The 19,026-nt window shown below is 42.1% G+C and overlaps 1 protein-coding gene across 2 annotated transcripts in view; it reads left to right on the forward strand.

Annotated features, from left to right (window-relative positions):
• The window catches only part of sh2b3 (SH2B adaptor protein 3), a 52,632-nt gene that overhangs the window by 6,384 nt on the left and 27,222 nt on the right, over positions 1 to 19,026 (forward strand). Inside the window, exon 2 of one of the 2 annotated variants that reach the window (XM_041937913.1) lies at positions 9,283 to 10,500. In XM_041937913.1, the coding sequence (XP_041793847.1) occupies positions 9,313 to 10,500 (1,188 nt within the window). In that variant the 5' untranslated portion in view covers positions 9,283 to 9,312. The remainder of the gene's footprint in view (positions 1 to 9,282; positions 10,501 to 19,026) is intronic. The other variant, XM_041937912.1, reaches the window with a different exon arrangement.

Genomic DNA, 19,026 nt, shown 5'->3' on the forward strand with positions numbered 1-19,026 from the left:
CAATGTATTAATAAGTATTTTAGCTTTTGCAACAGGCTTTACACAAATAAACATTCGCATGTGTTTGTTATACATATGCATCCAGAACTAACATGTTATTGTTTACTGATGTTTGTATTTGTAATAGACTCTAGATGTACAGTAGCTGCAGGCCCCCCCTCGCTTGTCTGACCCCCAATCAGCTGATGCTTTCCTCAGGTTATGGGAAGTTAAGGCCGACCTTATCTCATGTTTCAGCGCTACTTCCTCCTTTACAATATGTTCTTCAATTATGTAAGCTGTGTGCGTCTCGCTTTCTGCTCTGCTCATTATCAAAGCTCTTTCACATCTCGCTTCACACAAACAGGAACACTGAGACCCAGCCAGTCCCCATCCCTGCAACTGCAGATGTTTTTCATGTCTGCCCCTTCTTTTATGTAGCTGATCAATCAGCACTTTTAGCTGCATCTTGCTGTTGTCTGGTTATGCAAGTTTGGCCTGATACATCGCAGCCTCTTGCACTCAAGTATTAAACATGAAGTGAAGGGCATGAAAAGCATGGTGTCAGTTTGTGTTAACTGCTGTGTTGGCTAGCAGTGGAACAGGCTGCTTGGCCTGTCATAACAGTATTGAATGGTAACTGTTTTGGTGGGAATTTCTGGCTTTTTTCTTCTGATAACAGTCTTGCGTAATAGCTGCTTGTGAGTTTGTACTCATGGATGGTCCTGTTGTATTGTGCTAAAAAAATGTTAGTGTCCATGCAAGGCAAGGATGGAATAGAGCTGTAATTTGCTGAATTTAATGATGAACACCACATATCACTCATGATATTGGCCTCCACTGTGGCAATATATCACCTAAATAGTGTTGGAAAAGAAAGACATCCTGTAAATTAAGGCATTCTGCACATGATCAGCAGCACAATTGCTTGTTGATGGTGTAAGCTATTGTTTAACTATGGAGAGAGCAAATATGTTTAACCTCATTGAGCGTAGTGGCAAGATATAAAAAAAAAACGAGCTGCATGCAACGCCCAGTTTAGTGACCCAAAGTACAGTCTGTACAGTTTGAACCTTGACCTTGATTGTCAGCTATCTTCATATGTGCAACCGATGAGATGACTGAGCTCATTCCCTGCTGTGGTAGTGGAGTATGGTTTGGTGAGGGCTGCAGGGGAGAGATGTGGGAATGGCTTATGTGAGGAGCGCCAGAGGTTAATAATCAGGTATTACAGGTATTACCTGTTGATTGCTTGCACTCTTTTCTAAGCAGTAGTGCAGTGGACCTGAGCTGACATGCTGGATGGAGAGAAGCATGGCTGACCTCCTGTCGACTTTCTGTTAGTTTATAGAGGGGAGTAGGGAGTCTGACCTTGCGCCCTCCAGAGCTGCCAGGCAAGTCAGCGGAGGAGCCAAGTTGACAGTTTTTGTTGTGAATCAAGTGTGTGTGAGAAAATAAAAAGAGCAAACAAACCAGCCTGGGTGAGACCGTTAGTACTGAGGGAACCGGAGTCACACTGCTTGGTTACACCTGCGTTTCTAGGACTTCAGGGAATATCAGGTTGTGTGTTGTACAGTTTTGTGGCTGGGACGAGTAGCTTCCTGGAGCCTCAGCTGGTTGCCTGGCAACTGATCTTGGCCAAGAAATAGCCCAGGATAGTGCCGTTTTTACGCATTGGCTTCTGTATGGATTAACTATCAATATGTAATGTGTTCATTGGTGAGGTTTAGATTTGATGATAGGTGGATTTTTTTTCCTTTAGGCTAGGGCTGAAACAGTAAGTACTACGATTACTGATAAGTACTCTTTTGATAACTGATCAGTCCTTTTAAGTCAAGCTAAAAAAATTCTGTGGTTCCAACTTCTCAAATGTGAAAGTTTGCTGCTTTTCTTTATCTTATGTGATAGTAAAGTGGATATCTTTGGATTTTGGACTGTTGGTCAAACAAAATCAGACTACAATTGGGACTAACAACACTAGTCCATCATTTTGGCCTTTAGGAAAGTGTGATTAATCAACATCAGACTCGATCTTATTGGCCAAGTATGTGTGCACATACAAGGAATTTGACTCCAGTTTAAACATGAAAGTTAACACCAGATTAATCAATAATGAAAATAGTCGTCAGTCGCAGCTTTTGAGAGAGCCAGGCTAGCTTCTTCCCCCTGTTTTCAGTCTTTATGCTAAGCTAGGACAACCGACTGCTGGCTCCAGCTGCATATTTACAGTACAGACATGAGAGAGGGGTCAATCAATTATCATTTAACGCTCTGCATGAAAGCGGACAGGTGTATTTCCCAAAATGTCAAACTATTCCTTTAAATCCAAGTTTAACTGTTTCTATAAAGTAACTGTGACCACTTAACTATGCAGCTGTGCGCTATTTCAAGAAATAGCATAGAAACCATTTTCCTTTCTGACCCATTTCTCCACACAAGTCATCTTATTTCATCAAGGTAAATATACTGTCGTCTCAAATTAATCCGGTAAATATCCCAGACTAACACCTTTACTTGTCATTCTGCAGCACCACCTGTCTCCTCCATGTGTGTACTCTCAGCTTTCAACACTAATTAATTACAATCACATTCAAGCGACAGCTCTTGTACGTCAGTAAGCGCTCTTTCCACCCCTGATGTAAGAGTGCATTTTGGTGGTGTGTGTGTGTGTGCGTGTGTTCATGCATGCGTGTGTGTGCGCCTGTACAGTGTCTTTGCCTGTGTGCACTGCTCGCTGCTTGCCAGGGCAGGGCAGGGCTTCCTGTTTCTGTGATTGCTGCCCAGGCAGAGCGGAGCAAAGATCCTTTGGTCTCTGTTCCTCTTTAGCTTTGCCACCTGGACCTTCACCCACAAACCTGGCGCCATCTCCTCCCCTCTCGTCTTTCTTCCTCTCTTTTTTTCTCACTTCCTGCCTGCCTTCTCATTATCCCCTCATCCCTCTCTCTGTCTTTCCCTGTGACTCTTGTTTCTCTGTCGCCTCCTCTTCCTGTTCTTGTTTGATTCTCCTCCCACCTCTCTCTCTTTTTAATAACCCCCTTACTCCTCTACTCACACACTCACTTACTCTCTCACTGCTTTGTAAATTTATGCCTAGCTCTGTGATTCATTCAGTGATTCAGAGAATGGAAATTCAAAGGTGGTAACAAAATCTGTTTTTCATCCCAGACCTTGTGATGCACATGTTGCTGCTTTTTTCCCTTCTAATTTATTTATTTTTTCCACTCCAGTTTTTACGGGAAAAACTAGAGTGTTTGATGTCTCAGAGTGCCTTGATGCCATGCAGACTAATTGAGTCGTAAGCAATAGATTGGATCCGGCTGATCTTGGTAATAAGGACAGGGCTATATAAAGGTCAGAAGGATGTGGCTTGCTGTAAATTGCATTTTATATAATGACTGTGAAGATTAGGATCACATCCTATGTTTGTAGTAATGAACAACCCAACAGTGCATGTAGGTGCACATGTGCACACATTTTCAGCCAAGTTACTCATATACACATCTGTCTCTGTGTGCGGGAAAAGATAAAAAAACAGTGAGATGTGCATGCATGTTGAAGTATGTGAAAACATAGAGGGGGTCTCTGTGATGTCATTCATAGCTTTGTGCAAGTGACTCTTTTCAGACTTGAGGTCGGACGTACTGCTCACTGGCATTATGTCAGTTGTTGTAGCCTGAAAATACAAACAGTGCAGGGCTGGAGCTGAAGGATAGCACTAACACTTCAAATGACTATTATTCCCAATGTTGATTAATCTGACAATGATTTTCTTGGTTAATCAATCGTTTGGTTCATAAAACATCAGAAAACATGGCCATCACAATGCACCAGACCCCAAGGTGATGTCCTCATATTGCTTTTTTTGCCCCTCGTTTTTTAAAATAAAACTCAGAGATCATGTATCTCTTTCCCTGTGACTGTTTATCCTTTGCATGGTCATGGGGGCTGGTGCCAGTGTCACCTGACATTGGATGAAAGGCAGGCTACACCTTGGACACGTCGCCAATTCAACACAGATTAAGCCCCAATGTTAATTTCAATGGAGTAATAAGAATAATATTTTCAATATCACAGGATGCACATTACAAGAAACTCAAGATTAAGATTTAAACCTAATTATCTGGTACATTACTGAAGACTTTGGTGGTCTTTTAGTTTTTCTTTGCAACCATCAGGAATAATGGTTTTATATTACCCACTGGATTTAGCATGCAGCTCTGGCAGTTGCCACCTGCTATGAATACATGTCCTGAAAGCTCATAGACCTTTTGTGTGTGTGTGTGTGTGTGTGTGTGTGTGTGTCCACGTCCATTGCATCAAACAAGAGCTGCTCCCAACTGGGGACAACAGGGAGCGCACAGTGGTGTGTGAGAGCTGATACCAAGCTCTTGAGATATAAATAGGGCCTCCCTGAAACAGGGCTTCCACCAGCAGCACTGATAATTCTCTACGTGTTGTATAAGCCTCAGTCTTTGTGTCGTTGTAGATTTTATTTTCTCCGTTTTGCATAAAAATGAATGCCACCTCTACTCTTTTTTTGAAACATTGTAGTGGTAATGTTTGTGTTGGCATTATAGTCTGATGCTTAAGCTTGGCAGCGTGTCTATTTCGAAGGCTATGTTGGTTTCAAGAAAATTGCGTTTTGGCTCTGGTCCCAATAGGCCAGAGCCAGGATGCTGTTTGGCTACCATAGGAACACTGGTAGCTCTTCTGTCTCAGTGCCTGAGTATTTAGCGGGAATGAAATACCACAGCACCGCACATTCACCCCCCAATATGTCCTGAGGTTGATTTCTGCTTGTGTTGTCAACTCAGTGAGCTGACACAAGTCATGAGGTTACACATGCTGACAAGATCAATTCACGTGTGTCTTTCACGCATCCTGTTCCCCTTCCTGCTTCATTAAAATCAGTGTTTGGCTACCCCCAGTAAAAAAAAAAGCATTAGTTCAGTTCCACTTTTGCTGTCGGGAGCAACAAGGTTGTGAGGCATGGTAAGAGATGTGCGACTCATTTTTCTTGTCTTTTGTCCTCACTCGGTATAGAGCTGATATTCACTTTTCAACCCATCTCGTCTCGTCTCGTCTAAATTTATGTTATTGAGTTGCTGAGGACCTTCGTGACATCCATAGTGGGAGTGCATCAGAGCAATTATTTTTATTCTCAATTTATCTGCTGATTAGTTTGTTGAATGATAGTTGTGTTCCCATCACAGATTCTTCAAATTGCTGCATTGTCTGACCCAACATGAAGATACTCACGTTACAATGAGAGTACACATAAAAAAAGCAGCAAATCTCCACATTTGAGGACCTGGAAGAAGAGAATGTTTGACATTTTCTGCTTGAAACAGACTTAAGCAATTAATTAATGATCAAAATAGTTGCTGAATAATTAACTGTTGTTAAAGTAATATCAGCATATTTGCATTTGCTGGACCTCATGTCAAAGCTTCAGATAAAGAGGGTGTTCTGTTTTTCTGTAAATGCGAGTCACTCACGAGCTGCTTTCCCGGCAGACTATTTTTTACTTGCACCTGTTTGACTCGTGCATCTGTTCAATAAAGGCAAATTACTTCTAAGTGTTGTTGATGTCACTGTCTGTTGGCTATTTTAAACAACAGTGGCTCAGCTGCAACCAGTAGTTTCGTAGTGATAGATGGGACACAGAAACTGCATCTATATTTTTTCCTTGCCAGCAAACCTGCAACTGACGCTGATATTAGCCACTTAGTTGCTTGGGGCAGCATTTCCTCAGGCTGCTTGTGGTGTCGATACTGTGAGAAAAGCTGTGCCAGATTTCTGTAAAGCACATGAGAGGGAGATGAAGAAAGCAATCACTGTGCAAGTGTGTGTGCCACAGTGAAGAATGTAGGCATTGAGAGAGAGGAGGAGGAGTGATGAGTAAGGTGAGGAAGACAGAAAGGAGGGAATGCAGGAACATTGGCTCTATTGTGCAGGAATGTTTTCCATTTGCAGCTTGGTGTGTTTGAATTGGCCTATTTCTTCTGTCATCCCCTGCTGAGAGCTGTCTAGCAAAACAATAATATGATGATAACAAAGCACCAAGTTGAGGTTAAAGGTCTTGGATAAGAACAGAGAAAGGAGACAGCAAACTGTTTTAGCCTTTTTGTTTTCCCTCACAACTTGAACGTGGCTCTGCTAGACCCTCAGTCAAGGTGAAAGTAAAGGAAGCATGAATCCAAACACATCTGGAGATCCTCATACCAGAGGACACAGAGGATCAAAAGAAAGGGAAAACCATGGGAACAGAGACGGCCAAGCCCCCAGAGGGATACGGCGAGAGGAAGTGTGTGTCTGTATATGTGTGTATATGTGTGTGTGTGTGTGCATGTGCTGTAGCCAGTCAGTGCTGAGTCATCGCTGGGCTGGCCAGGCAGATAGAAACAGGCTTTCGGGGGGGGCCAGCTGGAGGGGCACAAGGGGGCATGCACTGAGCATGCTCTGAAAAGTACAGGAAGGGAATTAGTTGTTGTGACAGGACACATCCAGGAACTTAAGTGACGCAATATTTCACTTTGCCAAGTTTTGGCTCCCTCATTGACGTACGCGTCCACTGGTACATTTGATGATACTAATGAAAATGTTGTTGGCGTGTTGCATATCAAGATCTCAAGGATTCACTACTTTTCTTCTCTGGATGTCGTCGCTTAGGACACGAAGAGGGAGGGAGATGTTAGCCGAGAGATAACGAGACATGTTGCTCCATGTTTGGCCCGACCACAACGACCCCCCCCCCCCTTCTATTTCTTGTGGTTTTCTGTGATCTGTTGGACCACAGTCTATGACTCCCCCCACACCAACCCACATGCACCCGTATGCACACATACACACACACACAGAGTAATACTTCCTCTATTTAGAATAGACCCTTCTCTGCTGCACTGGAGGAAGATGGTATGTACTGTACGTACATGTAGTTTGAAAATGATAAACCTTTGTTATTACTACTGTAGCTAATGTCTTATTGTGAGTTAATTCAACTGTTGTTCAGCAGCTCATTTATGGGAAGCATGGGTACAGCAGTGTAGAAATGAGCAGCAGCTGATATATATTGAATGTTGGGATCTTTCATTATCAATGTTTGCCTGGCAGTGAGTGTTTAATGGTGAGACCTGTTTTTTCGGCCATCCTATGCAATAGATGTAACTGCAAAAGCCAATCATGCTAAAGTGTATGGTCAGACAAAAGTTGTCTCCCAAAAACCTCTCTGTGAAACTTAATTTAAGTACACATAGACATCATTGTGTTCTTACATCACAGTACTAAGAAGATTTAGCAACTCTGCGGCTGATTATACAGCATTATACCATCCATGGGCTGTCTGCATAAACCAAGAAGCTCCACTCTTGCATCAGCTCAAGCCTGTTGTGGTTCTCTGAAAATGTGTCCTTCCTCCTACTTATCATCTGGAACTATGGGTTGAGTGTACTGCGGGTCAGCAGTGTATACACACATCAGGGAACGGCAAGAGGGTGTTTGAAAAGATGAAGGACGGGTAGGGCTCTCTGTGAATACTTAGGAATGCATCCTGTTTCTTCTTTTCTGTGTAGCTATGTGGTTAACTCTTAAACCACTGTCTCATTTCTTTCTAATTACAAAAGCAGCATTTAGTCATTAGTTGTGGATGGGTAAGATCATAAGCACTGTAGAGGAACAGGACTGTTGTCACGTTGTTGACTTCTTTCTGCACAGAGCAATGATGGCAAAGCTTCGACACAACGGATGATGATGTATTTATGTGGCCAGTGAAGAGAGAGTTATGCAAGGAAAGTCCCCCCCCCAAAAAAAAAAACCCTAGAAGAAATAGAGGGGTGTCCTAATAGCCGAGGGGTTTAAGACGCTTACTATATAATCACAGCATTATGTTTTGAGTCCAGGAGGCCGTAAACTTTGTTGCATGTTGCATGTCATCCCTCCTCTCTCTCCCATCATTTCCTGTCACAACTTTACCGTCTGCTCACGAACAAGACCAAACGTGGCCAAAAAATAGAATAAAATAAATGATCTTTTGGTTGTTTAACTAATCAAAGGTTAACTGCCAATTGCGAATTCAGCCAGAAATTAAAAGTTTAACAAGCATGTTGTATCATCATTTGCCGCATGTGGAGTGAGAACATGATCTGACCCTGATCCAGTTAACGACATCTAATGCACAGAGCTCACTGTGGCACCAAGATTAGATTTATTTTCTGATTCCTAACCAAGCAGAATTTGGAGAAAAGACCTCATCAGTACAAATAATTCAAATCAGGATCAGGCTAGATGTGAAAAGGGTCTGTCTTAAGCCAATTTGTGTGTTGTTTTTTGTTTTTATCAAAGTTCTCCCTTTTTAAAGAGAGAGAGGAGTGAAATCATGAAAGAGATTTGGGTGCATACTCAAACCCTCACAATCCATGTAATAGCCTTGGCATAATGAAGACTTCATCCTGAAAAAAAATACACAAACTGAAAAAGCATTAGGAACATTGAAAAAGGTCATGTGTACACACACACACACACACACACACACACACACACACACACACACACACACACACACACTGATGGCCAAGCAGGCAGTGTGGTTGATTGAGAAATTTTCTAACCGTACTTCCTCAGTCAGGGCCTCATTCAGTGTCTGTCCCACTTATTATTGTCTTCATTCATTTCAAATACTTAAGTCTCTGTCAGTACAATTTGAAACTGATTCCTACTGACCCCCACCCCCCCAATTTGTCTCTTCACTTTATTTACCTCAACAGCAGGATAAGATTTCCAGAAGTTTTTGTTAAATATATGCACTTAAAGTATTTTTCCTCGATTCAGTCGACTGTTTTTCTACAAATCGAATGGTCCTTTGTCCTTTGAGTGAACTGTGGCCCTCCTTATCTATTAAGATACTCTATGACTGGTTGATTGCCAGAGATTCTTTGCAGGCCTGTGTAATCCAATTTGGCCTGCTTAAGATTGAGTACAGATAAATCAGACTTTTGGCTGCCCTTCCTCAATGTTTGAACTGTTTCAAACTTTCAAGTAGTTCAAAGAAATGCTGTGAATGTTTTGCCAGTTCAATCTTTAGTGCTCTTGTTCTTGCACAACACTCCATATTATCTTGATTTGCCTCTAATTACACTTCCATATCTCTCCTTTGTTTGTCCCCCAATTATCTTTTTTTCTGTCTTTTCTAAACTGTCCATCCGTCAACTCTTGTCTCCAAATTGACTATTTTACTCTCACCTCCTCTCCAACCATCCATTTCTCTTTTCCTCTTTCTTTCTCTTTTCAACCTTCTTTCTCTCGCAGCAGTGATTCTCTGCCGGTCTGGTTACTGCAATGAATGGTAACACTATACATCCAACCAACACCACCACAACAGCAGGAGGAGGCCCAGGCGTGGCAGCACCCCCAAGAGGCTGGCGGGAATTCTGCGAGCTGCATGCCATCGCCACAGCCCGGCAGCTTGCCGGACACTACCGGAGCTTCGCCAGAGAGCGGCCGCAACATGATGTGCTCCCGCCAGAGACCTTCTCCAAGCAGTTCACTGACCTCTTCCAGCAGCACTTCTGCTGCGAGGTCGACAAAGATGGCACGCCGCTCAGCCAGAACACATGCTCTCCAGCCACTGGTAGCGCCTCCTCCACCACTCCAGTGGTCCCTCCCCTTCCATCACAGGCCGTGATGGGTCGCTCGCGGATCACATCTTTGTCTGGGGTGCAGGACTATCGGGAGGCAGGCCGGCCAAGTGGAGGAGCTGCTCGTTTCACTGTGGTGTCACCGAAAGTGGAGCCGGTGGTGGTGAGTCGGGAACAGGAGCAGCCACTGCGATGTGCTGCAGGAAACTCTTTATCGGGAAACCCGGTGGTGCTCAGAGGGTCAACTCGTAGCATCGGCGGCGGGTCACTGCTGATTCGCAGCCGTAGCAACGAGGAGGTCTCTGGCAATGAACGTCGTCAGGTATCTGAACGGTACTCTTCAGACTCTTCAGCGTCCAACCCTGGCCATGCTGATGTCACACATTTCTCTGTCAGTCATATCCAACAGACCGTAAAACGGCTTTTTAAGAAACGGCCCGTCCCCAGCCCCCCCTCATCACAGGACCTGTCTCCTAACAATCCCACCGCCAACAACAACAGTCCCCCAAATAATGGCGACAGAGTGGGAGTGATTTCCCCCATGAATGAGGAAGTGTCATCCTCCTCCTCATCGTCTCACTCTTCCTCTTGTCTGAACTCTGAAGCCACGCCCCCGGCCTCTTCACATGTGTTCATGGCTGGCTTAGCCTCTCACTTCCTGGATCATTTCCGCTGGTTACGCAGTGGAAGCACAAGGCAGAGGAGGTCAGAGGTGAGCGGCTGCTGTAAAGAGGGCCAACTGAGGTACTTGCTGGTGGATGACACTATCTCAGACTCTCAGCCCCGCTGGCAACGCTGCCGCCTGCTGGTCAGGAGGATCAGGGACGCTCAAGGTGGAGGAGGAGGAGGAGGGGAGAGGTACCAGTTGGAGCTCTATGATCCTCCAAAGGTAGAAACATTTGCTCATGCTTACATTTATGCACACACATTTTATATAAACCAAAGAGTTCCTGGAATATGTATACATAGTGGGTGTCAAGACCCGTCCATAGTGTCATCTAGTTTTTATTGTCACTCCAAACAAATTGTGATAAATTATCAATGTGTCTAAAAAACAGCACATTGATTACCCACGAAGGAGAGAGGAAGGTAAAGCTTGCCAGATTGTACACCCAGTTCAGTAATGTCTGAAAAATATGTTGCATACATGTAAATATCCCCAAAGGATTAGAACCATATTTATTGTCTGTCTTCACATTTATTTTGTTAAAGGCATTAGTAGCATTCGCAGTCTGCACTTGCTGTCATACTTGCTATGCAAATTGCAGATGCTTCATTGGTTTTAGCTTCGGGTCTCTGTCAGTCCCTTCATACAAAAGATGTAAAAATCTACAGTGACGAGTGACCAGTGCTGGGTGTCTATGATACTGGGGCCAGTAATTTTTTTGATTTGTAAGCAACTGACACTGTGAAACAGTGCATGACATCATGACATTAAACACACTCACGTCACAAACTAAAGGAATAGTTCTGGAAATATACTATAACTTTCTTTCCAACAGAGAGATGAGAAGATTGATCCCAGTTTCATCTCAGCATACCAGTCTCACATTGAGTGTCACATCCACACTAGGTATATTTGTCCAAGAAATGGTACCACCATGCAACCCCCAGCCCCAAAACCACAAAACCACAATGTGTGTCACTTGGCGGACTTTAGAGGTGTTTGTAGGCAGGTGGTTTTTTTGGCGTTTTATTTGATTATTGACATATATTTTAGCTGCAACAACCAGATGTTCTGCATCAGTGCATGTATGCAACATATAATCAGTTGCTGACACTTTTGGTCTTACTGTTTTTCTTGGTACAGCAGATGCCTCTTCTGGCTGTTTCACAGGATTGTGTGTCTGCAGTTCTTGCAAATGTTTGTTGAGCTTCTTCTCAGAACTCTGCACAGCACTGAAGCATTTAACCCCTGACAAGTTCCTCAGCTTGTGCAAGACAGATAATTCTGTAGATCTGTTTGTGTTCATCAATAAGCTGGAAACCCACAGAAGTCTTTAAAGGGTTGTTTAATCTCAGTTTGCCAGGCTGTTGCAAGTCTATGTATGTACTCAAAATTAACACACACACACACACACACAGACACAAATTCATTTCCTGTTTCCAGCTGTTTTAGTCACAGGGGTTTTCCCCCCTCCAGCTTCAAATCATCTCTTTTCTCTGTGTTTGTTTTGTTTTCATAAATGATGTTTTGCCGCATCTAAGAAGCTCCTTTTGGTGTGCAATTTGCCACATGACAAAACAAGACCAAAGCTGTGATGACATTTAGCTTTGTCTCAGAAAACTGTGTGTTGTATTGGTGGTTTTCATCACATCTTTGCCTCCAGTGATTGGTTTGTTTTTTAACTGAAGATACAGAGTGTGCTGTGATGTTGAGCAGGCTTTGGTTGTAGCACAGCTGAAAAAGCCGAAGAATGATATTACTTGTCTAGTCAAAGCTTAGACGAATGAAAACTAATCAGAGCATCACGTCTGTTCTGGCCTTGCGTGCTGAGTAACAGTGTCACTGTTAAAACTCCATCAGTCGTTTCACACTAATTATCTTTTAAGATGGGGAAGAGATAGTTTGCCCTTCAACCCAGTTAACAAAGCTTTATGAAATGGAGTTACTGTTCATATGAGTAAAGATAGACTTAATCTGTCAGTGCCTGACTAATTACTGTCACACTTTTCTTTAGAATACAGTCATTTTTATGTCTAAATGTAGCACAGCTTTTATTCAGTGAGCCATTTTTGTGCTCAGCTACATCAAAGAATCTGCAACGTTCATGTCTACTTTTACTCTTTGGTGAGTTGATATGCCTCCTACACTATTTCCTGTTTGTTTGGGGTTTGCTTCAGCCAGACGCAACTTTTCTACTCATAACTTAATGATTACTATATCAACTCAACAATCAGAAAATACTAAAGTGTCAAATTTCAATATATTTATTTGGGTAAATTGCATTTTTTTGGATTTGGACTAAGAAAGACCAGTTAACCTTCCCCTGACCTTGCTTGACAGCTCATCACAGCACAGCAGGATGTCTTTTTTTTTTCTAATATGTATGCTTGGCTCACCGCATGAGACCTCATGGCATAAAACCCTGCAATATTTCCAGATGAGGCCAGCTGCAAGGCTGCATGTGCTTGCACACCCAGTCCCCCAAGATCCCCAAACCAGTAATCAGCGTGGCTAAGTTGACTGCTGTCCTAGCCGCCGCCATCTAAGGTCACTGGAAGCAGAGTTCAGTCTCTTCAGGGTGTGTGCAAGTGTGTATTCTGGCACGAATGGATCTCAATGAAAAAGAAGTTGCATGCATGTCTATGTGTGAGTGTGAATGTGTGCTTGTAGTGTTTTATATTTAGCTCCCTCACTCTTCAGCCAGCTGCAGCCCTAACCATGTGTGTGAGGTAATTCAGTTGATGGTAGAGCCAGGGTTGTGTGTGTGTGTGTCTGTGTGTGTGTGTGTGTGTGTGCGCGCGTGTGTGCGTGCATGCATGCGTGTGTGTGTGCGTGTGCATGTGTGTCCGTGTAATGTGTATGTGCATGCATAAATATCAGAATGGGAAAGCATTGGCAGGATTTTCCTGGCTGATTGCAATGCTACTTTAGTTAGCCAACTGCATGGCTGCTCCCCCTCTCTTCTCTTATAGTGTGTGTGTGTGTGTGCGTGTGCGTGTCTGTGTGTGTGTGTAATCTTGGCAGGGCAGAGAGTTAAGGCCCTGAGAATGGCCTTAAAAGGAAGGAGAACTGCAGACTTGCATACACACATTTTAACATACACAAAAAAGGGACATGCATTCAAATCCTAAAAGAAGTAATTTAAATGTGCAAACTTGTAATATGTTGGGGTTGCTTGTACATTGTGTTGGTGCAGTTTTTTTTGTGGATGTAAATTCAGGTTTTACACATCTGTGGCCTCTTTCTGTGTGTGTGTGTGTGTGTGTGTGTGTGTGTGTGTGTGTGTGTGAGAAGAGAAGAGAAGAGAAGAGTGCGCGTGTGTAATCCATGGGTAGTGTTCATATATGTTTTTATTGACATCCTTCTCTTCTCTTCTCTTCTCTTCTCTTCTCTACTCTTCTCTGTGTGAGCAGCAGCAGTAATATCAGTGAGCTGATTTAGCACAAGAGAGGAAGCTGCATGGAAGCTGATAATGTATTCGCGTGAGAAAGCTGCAGTCAAGGCACAGAGCTCTGTCAGGGCAAAACTTGATCCAGGTTTTTGATGCAGTGCTAATGTCAGTCTAAATGCAGCTTTAACCTCTTAATTCACATAGCCTAGAGGGTGAAAGCATGCTTCAAGAATGCACCAAACAGCAACTCCCTACTACATTAAGGTTCGTCTTGTCAGGGATTTTATTCTGTCAACAAATCATTATAATGATCACATCTGTTTTAGTTTGTTTGTTTACTATAAGAAGGTCAGAGAAACTACTGACAAACGACTGCAAAGATGTAATTACAGTAGTGTTTCAAGCTGAAAACAGACTGTAAGAGGCTAGAGCTTTCATATATGAGGACACTATCTCTTTCATGCTTCCATTTTAGCTGTCAAAATATTAATACCATACAAACTCTGATAGTTTATGGTGTTTATAACAGCAGTTTCAAAATTGCTATCTTAAAATGATGTAGTAAACTTAGTGATGTTACAGTGAGATTGGATAATTCCAACATTCATTGCTTAATTTCAATGTTAATTGAATGCATTAAAAGTCCTCCTAGTTGAATTTCTTACTGACTTGAGTTATGCTACAATTCTTCCTCAGGACAGTCTACTTGTACTCGCTCATGCTTCTCAAACTGGCAGTTGTATAAGCAGTTTTGAGGTCTATTTTGTTATGTTATGTTTGTTCTGTTTTGGAGATGGAATGGCAAAATAGCCAAGCCAAGGCGATGTAACACTTGTTTGATTGCAGAAGTGAATCTTGTCATGTCAGCTGAAACGAGCAGATGTCTCCATAATGTCCCTTGGTGTTGTCTGAGACTTCAAGCTTAAATTCTCTATCTTGCTTGGTCTCAAGTATCTGCATGACTCCCAGCATGACCCATAAGAAATTAACATTCCTGTGTTGGTGTTATTTAGTTCACACGCCAAAGCACTGAGAAGAAAGTGGAAAATGTGTGACATTGGTTCTGGTATATCGCTTACTCTTCAGTATCTTAATATGCAGTTTTCCTCTAGTCTTGGACTTATCTCGTAGCCCTCCTCAGCTTGACTTGATCTCAACAAAGGTGGCTGTTTCTACGACATCGAGCCCTACTTTTCCTTTCATCAGACGTACAGTAGTCAAGGTTACAGACAAGGTTAGCGTCTTGCCAGGAAAATCATGGTATTCTGTCTTCCAGAGTCAATTCCCACAGACTGCTACAGTCTGATGGCGGATATGTTTCCTCAGACCTCCTGTAGACTTCATCTTAATCATACCCCTCTCATCTCAGTTGTGTGTGTGTTTCGAGTGTGCATCTGTGCATGCGTGTGTGTGTGTTTTTGCATGTGTTTGTTCCAGCTCTTCTAGCCTTAATCTTTCCCACATGGTTTCACTTCATGCTTGTGTGTACGTGTGCCTACAATATGTATCACGTTGCTCTTGGTGTTTGTCCGTCTCAGTCTGTATGTGTTTGTGCTCTCTCTCTCTCTCTCTCTCTCTCTCTCTCTCTCTCTCTCTCTCTCTCTCTCTCTCTCTCTCTCTCTCTCTCTCTCTCTCTCTCTCTCTCTCTCTCTCTCTCTCTCTCTCTCTGTGTGTGTGTGTGCATTTTCACACATATTTTTATGTATGTTGGCACGTAACATAAAAGCTTTGTCTACGCCTTTCCGTCCCATCAGGGTCATATGATACCTTATCTTGAGCCTCCAGAAAAAATAAAATAAGCCAAATGTGGAGTTATGCCTCATTAAACCAACAGAATTGGAGTTGCACAGTTGAAGTCCAAATGCCTTTAAATATATGTGCTTATGCATTCTTGTATTTACGTTTATTTTTACGCATTCTTCTCTCTGCATTTATGCTGTGTTTCTCTTCTAGTGCACCTTTTTTTTCTCTCTCTCTCACTGACAGTAAGCGAGCAGTTTGCAACATCAGTGGAAAATACTTCAACAACCAGACTCTGGTGTCCATCTGTTCTGTGTTACTTGTTGTACTTCAGTCTCTCATATGGCAACATGCAGCGTTAATTTGGCTCTTGTTGCATACCACAACTAAAGCTCTGAACACATGGGCCCTGTCAGCTGTACCAGTAACAGAATGAAACCAACCATAAGAGACACAGGAAACGCAACAGCAGGAGACATGAGCAGGACAGACTGAAAGTTTGGTAGATTAGCCAGCAAAGAGGAGTACAGAGCGAGATCAAGGTGTGTGTAGGTCAATTGCAAGTTAAGTGTTTATTTACTTTTTAACTGTAAATTAAATCTAAATTTTTTTCAAAACATTTTAGAGTCATTTTTCTTTGAGAGCAGATTCCTTGGTTGCGCACGTAGTTATTTATTGTGTCATGCACATCCGAGTTATTGCAGTGGTGTTACATTTGTCAGACATGAGCAAAAGCAAAACTCTACAAATATCATCAGCTAAAACAACTCAAGTTTCTTCAGTCATTCATCCAGAAGAATTAATCAGAATTTAAGGGCATTTAGCTAAAAGCAATAGAATTTAAATCATCATATAATGAGTAATAAAACATGAAACTGACTTTGTCTTCAGTCTCACCTAAATCACAAAGTCTTTACTCTTCAGGGAGACCAGTAAATCTGTCTGTTTCTACAACCCCGATTCCAAAAGAGCTGGGACGCTGCATAAAACCTAAACAAAAACAGAATGCAATCATTTGCAAATGAGCTGTTTACTGACAACAGTTTTATGAAGTGTTTCTGAGCCCACGTGGTAACATCCTTTATACAATCATGTGTTCACAAAGTGGTGAACCTCGCTCCATCCTTGTTGTGAACGACTGAGCCTTTTCGAGGATGCTCCTTTCATACCCAATCATGATACTATCACCTTTTACCAATGAACCTGTTTACCTGTGGAATGTTTCAAACAGGTGTTTTTGATTATTCCACAAATCCCCCAGTCTTTTGTTGTTCCTGTCCCAACTTGTTTGAAACATGTTGCTGTTGCTGCCTTTATCAGCTGAACACTCATAAAAGATACGCCATGTAATTAATTAAAAGGCCACACTACACACGTATGAGTGACTTAGACAAACTCTTTTACCAAAACTTTAAACTAACGTTGGCAGTAATATTTTAGGGCTAAGACAATTAGCTAATTAATTGAGTAGTCAATCAACAGAAAATTAAAATGCAACAATTTTGTAGTTCCAGCTTCTCAAATGTGAGAATTTGCTGATTTTCTGCATCATAGTTATGCTGGCCTTAAAGAAATTGTTATTTTTCCACTGCTGTCTCACACTTAGAGGAATGAAATGTTTATGAAGTAATTAGTGGATTCATTGATGATAAAAATCATCGTTAGTTGCAGCCCTGTTAAAATTTAAGTGACATCTTCTCCTCCCAGGTTTATGCTTTCTTTTGGTCTCACTTGAAAATAATATTTTGGTCACTAACATTTAGTATTTGGCTAAGGCCAAGTGGCCGATAGGCATCCTGGAAGCAGTGAGAAGTGTGGATTTGTGTAGAACTTCCAGATGGCCAGTCGGCCGCTGCTGATACCAGTATTTAGAGCAGAGATTATCTCTTCAGAGAGACTTGAGTTTCATTTTACATCATAACAGTCTTGAATCTCACCCACAAAGTCAAATCTTTTCCTCTTTCCAGGGATTGAGTTTCATGAAACCTAGAAATTATGCCTTGAAGCGACTGACTGAGTCATGTAATGGATATAGATATGTGCGTGGGTGCACATGCATGCTTGTGTATTCATCACTAACTGCTCACCACATGTAAATACTGTATGACACGAGTATCATATAATATGCCGTGAATATATCATACAGACTGATTGTAAAGGTTTCATAAATGGTGGATGAGAGTGGATGTTCCTCTCTTTGTCTTTTTCGGTCCGTGAAAATAGGTTACTGAAGCCTTTAACCTTTTTTTTTTTTTTCCCACACAGCCTCTGCTTTTTAGTTTGTCTCTGCTGACCTGTCTGTACTTGTCCACCCCTCCTTCTAATTTTGCATCACCAGATCTGAAGCAGCCACCCAGTTGGCTCTGAGTTTGAAAATCCCTCTGGCAACAATATCTCTGTTTGGTTGGTATAATGTTAGTTTGAAATGAAATGACAGCCCGCTGTGACTCCGTCCTTTGCTTAAACCTCTGCGCTTGATGAAACAGAGGTCTGCACGGTTGCATGAGATCCTTGATTTCCCAACAGTCATGCTTGGCACCACCATGGAGGTCATTGAGAGGGTGGTTATGCACAGATTAGGGCAGCAGCTAACTTTTTGATTATTTTTCAGAACCCATGTGACATGTCATAACGCTCGTTATGTCCAGCCAATGATCCAAAACACAAAGATGTTCATTATATTGATCAAACAGAGTCAAACAGAGAAACCGAATTCATTCACAAGAAACAAGTCAATGCTTTGTATTTTTTCTTGCTCTGTTGACTAATTGTTTCAGCACTAATGCAACACTACTTGTGCTTTGTGTATCAGCTTAGTTATTGTGTCATTGTAGGGTAGCTGCCTAGCTACCAGGATTACACTCAGTTACCAGTTTATTAGGTACATGTATCTTAAACTAATGCAGTCTAAGACAACAGGCGTGCCATAAATCCTAACCTTCGTGATTAATATGATAATTTTTCAGTTTTTATTGAAGCGAGATGTTGATTCAACAGTTCACACCGGTGTAGTCACGTCATTGTCTACAAGTGTGTACAAAGGGAGCATTTTTAGTGAAGGGAAAAGAATCTGGATACATCGTCTTGGTGATCAAAAATATGGCCACAGCATCCCACTCTTTCAAAGCGGGGTTGGGTTTCTAAAAAACAGTGTTCATGCTAGTTTCTGCAACCGCAATAAAATGGAGGATTTTTCACCACAATGTGTCATTAACCCATTTGACTTTGTGATTAAAAATACTGTTGTGGAAAATATGAGCGCTCCTCATAGATGATTATGTTTTTTTTTGTCAGTGGTGGACACGGGCCACTGTTCATATAGTTTCTGGATACATTCAGTCTTTTTTTTTTGCATATAACTTAGTATTTTGCCTGTTAATGAAAAGTCCTCACATGCCACACTTGCGTGAAAGTGGGCTTGAAGGATTAAGACTGAGTACAAAACCAGTGTTTAGCCAAAATCAGCAGTAATGACTCTTGTCAGGAATACAGTGAGTCATAGAGAGATCCTACCAAGTAAAAACCACAAATTTCCAAGGAAAGCACTTGGTGTAAGTATAACCAAAGGCTTCAAAGAACTGCCGCCTCTCAGATGTTGTAGTCTGCATAAAGAAGAT

Source organism: Chelmon rostratus, chromosome 5, assembly GCF_017976325.1.
Source record: "Chelmon rostratus isolate fCheRos1 chromosome 5, fCheRos1.pri, whole genome shotgun sequence".
NCBI classification, from domain to species: domain Eukaryota; kingdom Metazoa; phylum Chordata; class Actinopteri; order Chaetodontiformes; family Chaetodontidae; genus Chelmon; species Chelmon rostratus.